This window comes from Thalassophryne amazonica, chromosome 2 (assembly GCF_902500255.1).
Source record: "Thalassophryne amazonica chromosome 2, fThaAma1.1, whole genome shotgun sequence".
In the NCBI taxonomy this organism is placed as follows: Eukaryota; Metazoa; Chordata; class Actinopteri; order Batrachoidiformes; family Batrachoididae; genus Thalassophryne; species Thalassophryne amazonica.
The window spans coordinates 112,584,388-112,590,050 of record NC_047104.1 but is presented as its reverse complement, the minus strand read 5'-3'; the positions used below and the strand labels follow the sequence as shown (position 1 = coordinate 112,590,050).

The window sequence follows — 5,663 nt, the reverse complement described above, 5'->3', positions numbered from 1 at the left end:
AGAGATGGCAGTAGAGTTTCTAACCAGATTGTTTAATAAAATCTTGGAAAGTGAGAGGATGCATGAGGAGTGGAGACGAAGTGTGCTGGTTCCTATTTTCAAGAACAAGGGTGATGTGCAGAGCTGCAGTAACTACAGAGGCATAAAGCTGATCAACCACAGCGTGAAGTTATGGGAAAGAGTAGTAGAAGCTAGGCTTAGAAAACAGGTGAAGATCTGTGAGCAGCAATATGGTTTCATGCCGAGAAAGAGCACTACAGATGCTAGCACTACAGAAGTTCAACAACTGAACACCACTCGGGTTCAGATCGGGGAGGCCGTGCTTCCCAATCACCCCCCTCCAGGTCTCACTGACACCGCCCACGTGGGCGTTGAAATCCCCCAGGAGAACAATGGAGTCCCCAGTCGGAGCGCTATCTAGTACCCCTCCAGGGACTGCAGGAAGGTCGGGTACTCTGCACTACTGCTCAGCCCGTAGGCCGAGACAACGGTGAGAGACCTGTCCCCGACCCGAAGGCATAGGGACGTGACCCTCTCGTTCACGGAGTGAAGTCCAACACTTGGGCGACTGAGCTGGGGAGCAATAAGCAATGCGACCCCAGCTCTCCGCCTCTCCCGTGGGCGACTAACCTTACCAACCCCAGAGCAACATTGGTACAGGAAAAACTCCCTCTGAGGAAGAAACCTCAAGCAGACCAGACTCAAAGGGGTGACCCTCTGCTTGGGCCATGCTACAAACATAAATTACAGAACAATCACAGAACAATTCACGGACAAATATACAAGAAATGCTATTGGTGCACAGAACAGGAGGATCACCAACACGAATACAACTCCCATCTCTGGATGGAGCTGCACCTTAAACAGAGAGAAAAACAGAATCAGGCATCAGAAAGACAAAAATACTGTATAATTTGCCAGCATTAAACAAGAAAACAGAGAAATACTAAGGTGATCGCGGCCACAAGCCCTAAACTTCACTAAAGACCAAGAATTTAGGTAAAGTTGAGGCCGCGGCCCGCTCCAATTACTAATAAATGAATTAAAAGAGTAAAAAGTGTAAAACAAACTGTATCAGTATGCTACCCATATGAAAGGGAAAATAAGTGCGTCTTAAGTCTGGACTTGAAAATCTCCACAGAATCTGACTGTTTTATGACGCAGGGAGATCATTCCACAGAACAGGGGTACGATAAGAGAAAGCTCTGTGACCCGCAGACTTCTTATTCACCTTAGGGACACAAAGTAGTCCTGCACCCTGAGAACGTGAAGCCCGTAAGATTTAATTAGGTCAGCTAGGTAGGGAGGTGCCAGTCCATGAATAATTTTATAGGTTAGTAGCAAAACCTTAAAATCTGATCTCACTGGGACAGGAAGCCAGTGAAGAGATGCCAAAATGGGTGTAATGTGGTTGAACTTTCTGCTTCGTGTCAAAAGTCTGGCTGCAGCATTTTGAACCAATTGGAGACCCCTAATGCTAGACTGCGGGTAAACCAGAAAATAGAACATTGCAGTAGTTCAATCTAGAAGTGATGAATGCATTGATCAGGGTCTCAGCATCAGCCATAGACAGAATGGGACGAATCTTCGCTATATTTCGCAGGTGGAAGAAAAACAGTCCTAGTAATATTTCTAATTTGGAGGCCAAAGGACAACGAAGGATCAAAATTACCCCAAGGTTCCTCACTTTGTCAGTGTGATGTATGACACACAAGCCGAGGCTGAGCGTTAACTGGTCAAATTGATGCGATGTCTCACTGGACCAAGAACCAACATTGCAGTCTTATCAGAGTTTTAAAAGTAGGAAATCATGTTTTGAAAGTGCTTTTGTAATTCAGGGCGTTTTTTTTCCTGCAGTGTGCATGCCTGTACATGTTACACATGTATGACTGTATTGAAATATAATAGTTTGCACTCAAGATTTAACTGCCTCCATGTGCATATTTGTTTTTTTTCACCAGGATATCTTCTTGCACGCTGACATGATTCTCTAAGTGTCCTCCCGACCTGCACCTGACAAGAATAAATCAGCCCACCCTGGGCCATGACCACTCTGCTTCCAAACATCACTCTTCCAGGAAGTACCACGGTTCTGCTGCCATCTACAGACTGCCCCTTTAACGTGACTCTAACTGCTCCGTCAGACCTCGGCACGGGCCACTCGAGGGCCCCACTCTGCAATCTGTACTGCTGTGGCCTCTTTAATCGCACCGTGGCTGTGGTGTTCATGGTCAGCCTGGCTTTTGCAATAGTAGTTGGAAATGCGGTCACGCTCACCGTCTTTGTGCAAACGAGGCAATCCAGAACTCCACAGGGATACATGAAAGGTAAAGTGTGAAGCTGCACCTTCTTCAAAAGCCTAGGTAGAGAAGCACGCAGTGTGTGTATCTTCCACCAAGACTAAATCATCTCTTGAAGTGTCAATTTAAAAAAAAATCCCTTTAAATAATAATCAAATATTTTAAACTTCATTTTAAAATATTTTAAAATTCACTTAATCAAATAACAATAATAATATATCAACGACAATAATTCGATTCCCTCTGCAATCTAAAAGTGTAATGGGTTTTATGCAAGATCAACCAAACCTTTTTCATTAAACTAGCTTTCAGTAATACAGCAAATAAACTATAATCATAAGGAAGTGAATGTGAAGAGAAAATAATTACTTTAACAAAACTCTACAAACTGTTTACTGACACATTTAAGTATTTTAGAAACTCCAATGATACATCTCAATCAATGTAAAAGCTCCTCTGAAGACTGTGCAGCTTACCTTCTCACAAATCATTTCCTATGTGAGAGCATCACTTCTGCTCAGCAGCTGATCATTTTCACCTCTTTATATGTTTGAAAATCAGTGAGCCATCCTCATTCATATTTTTATATAGTATTTATTAAACATTCTCATTAACATTTTGTTCCAGAACCAGAAGAACCAGTCCTTCATCCAGGACTTAATTGTCCCTTTTAACACAAAAATGTCTTGCTGGATGGATATGTGTTGCATGACCTGACTGTGTTGTCGGACGATCTGTTGAACCAATTGACCTTGGTGGAAGATGCAATTTAATGAGTGCTGCTTTAGTTTTAACTGTATGATAAAGGTTATAGTTCTGAAATGTACAATAAGCTAATGAAATACACAAGCTTTGTGTTTCATGGCCATGGAAGTTGGGGTTTTATATTTTATTATTATTATTTTATTGTCAAAAATATGCACACTGTACTTTTGCAGATAACCAGTTTTTTTTTTGGACATTTTTTTAATATGGTCATTCAGGATTGTCCCATCATGCATTGTGTGTTGTATGGTTCTGGTCTCAGTTGTGCCAGTGTTAACATTAACACTCTGTTCCATAAAATTTGAAAGACCAGTACTTAAAAAAATAGGATGAAAATCGTTAAAAGATTTTGGATATGGTTGTACACTATGAATTTAATTAAGTAGAACTTACAAATTATACTGCAGCTATGAACTGTTTAGTGTACACAATTTAAATTTCACAATAAAGCTCAGGGTGCATCTAATCTGTCATTATAACCATCCATTTTCTATACCCGCTTAGTCCAGTTAAGGGTCTTGGGGCCTATTCCAGCAGTCATAGGGCATGAGGCGGGGTACACCCTGGGCAGAACACCAGTCTATCACAGGGCCACATATAGACAAACAAACACATTTACACCTGCGGTCAGTTTAAAGTTTCCAATCCACTTAATGTGCATGTGGGAGGAAGCCAGAATGAACCCATGCAAACATGGGGAGAGCATGCAAACTCCACACAGAAAGGCCCCAGATGGGAAGCAATCCCACAACCTTCTTGCTGTGAGGCAACACTACTAGCCACTAAGGCACCATGCTGCATATATGACCAATTTTCATGTATCTGTCCACAGATAAGTGAATGCAGAGACTGGAACCACACTAAGAGTGCAATGCATTATGGAACCGTGAAATCTTCTATTTGTAAAAGGAGCATGTGTGCCTGAGTTGTCTTCTCCTGCTCTGTCTCTCTGACAGTGTCTCTGGCCATAGCAGACATGATGGTGGGAGTTCTTGTTGTCCCTTTTTCAGCCTACACTGAGATCTCTCTGATGGTAACCAGCACTCCTCCAATATGGTACCAGGATACTTCCACTCCCTTTGAGTCCTCCACCACTCTGGGTGGACTGGCAAGTCCGTGGCAGCCATGTATGCTCATTGGCCCCATGTTTGCCGGATGCACTTTTGTCTCCATCAGCACCATCTTCCTCATGACAGTGGAGCGAAGTGTGGCCATTCTACGGCCACTCCACAAGGACGCCTTGGTGACCCGGAGGCGAACTTTTTTCCTCATCCTGCTCTCCTGGGCATCCAGTTTCCTGCTAGCTCTTGCTCCTCTGGTTTTCAGCAGTAACTTTACCTTGGAGTACAACACGTGCAGCCGCATGTGTAACTACATGCCCCTTCTGCTCGCAGGCCAGCTGCCCCCTGACGTTAACATTATGCTGTTATTCCCAGCATTTGACTTTACACTGCTCGGCAGCACATTAGCAGTCAACATTGTGTCTTTCACAACCATTCGACAACATTCCCGCAAACGTAAACTGCTTTCAGAAGGCAGCATGACTGAGGGTGGGGGAGGAGGGGTAGTTGGATGCTCGCACAGGCCCTCCTTCTCAGATATCAAAGCAGCCAAGACGATTGGCATACTAACGTTTGCATTCACAGCGTCTTTCTCGCCCATCGCAGTGTTTGTGCCTGGGGAATGTGGTGGGCTACACCTGGTGCAACTTTTCCTTTTTTGCCTTCTGGATTCTGGCTGGAAACAGCTGTTGTAATGTCATCATCTACAGAGTCAGGGACCATCGTTTTAGGAAGGGTGTTACCCTACTCTTCCAGCGAGACCACCAGTCCCCTCCTCACAGTGAAAAGACCTAGGAGACATGTGAATTTACAAGCAGGAAATCCATGTTTTTGGACTATACATTTAAGCATTATCCATCCATACAGCTGTGGTCAAAAAGGTTTTGAATGCTCAGTCAAGTGGCCAAGCAGTTAAGTGTACTTGTTCCCAGCACAGACGGTTTCCGGTTCAAGGTCAGCACTGCCCATTTTCCATGTAATGTGGAATTGTGTCAGGAAGGGCATCTGGTGTGAAACCTGTGCCAAATCAACATGCAAATCCACCTTGGACCTACTGTGGAGAAGCTGAAGGGATTTACTTTTTTCCATAAATGCCAGAGCAATAATGTGCTTTCAATGATTTCATCAAACTGTTTTTTTTTTTCCTGTGGCAGAATGACTGCAAAATATACATTTTAAAAAAAGAAACTGGTATACATCCTTTACTTTATTTTGAGTTTTCTGAAGTCAGAACAGGGTCACAACATGCCGCACACCCAGTATTTGCTTGAAAGTCCCTTATCAAGCTTCATCTTAACCAGATAACCAGATATTTTCAACAGGTTTGAGGTTGGGACTTTGGGAAGGTCATTCCAAAAGCTAAATGTTAGCCTTCATTATTAATTCTGCAATCAGCTTTGATGTGTGTTTGGGGTCAGTAATCTGTTGGAACCAAACCAGTCACACAGAAGTCATCACAGTTTGACACAAACAGCTCATTTTGACCAATTGTTGAGATGTGATGAGTTGGGTACCCCAACTATATGATGTGCAGGGA

The 5,663-nt window shown here is 43.3% G+C and overlaps 1 protein-coding gene across 1 annotated transcript; it reads left to right on the top strand.

Moving 5' to 3' along the window:
* Nucleotides 1-1,964: 1,964 nt before the first annotated feature.
* Nucleotides 1,965-5,155, top strand: LOC117502783 (trace amine-associated receptor 13c). The gene is given in 3 exon segments (XM_034161900.1): nucleotides 1,965-2,327; nucleotides 4,022-4,740; nucleotides 4,742-5,155. Coding segments are annotated over 3 exon segments (1,182 nt in total). The 5' UTR covers nucleotides 1,965-2,044; the 3' UTR covers nucleotides 4,922-5,155.
* The last annotated feature ends 508 nt before the right edge of the window (nucleotides 5,156-5,663 follow it).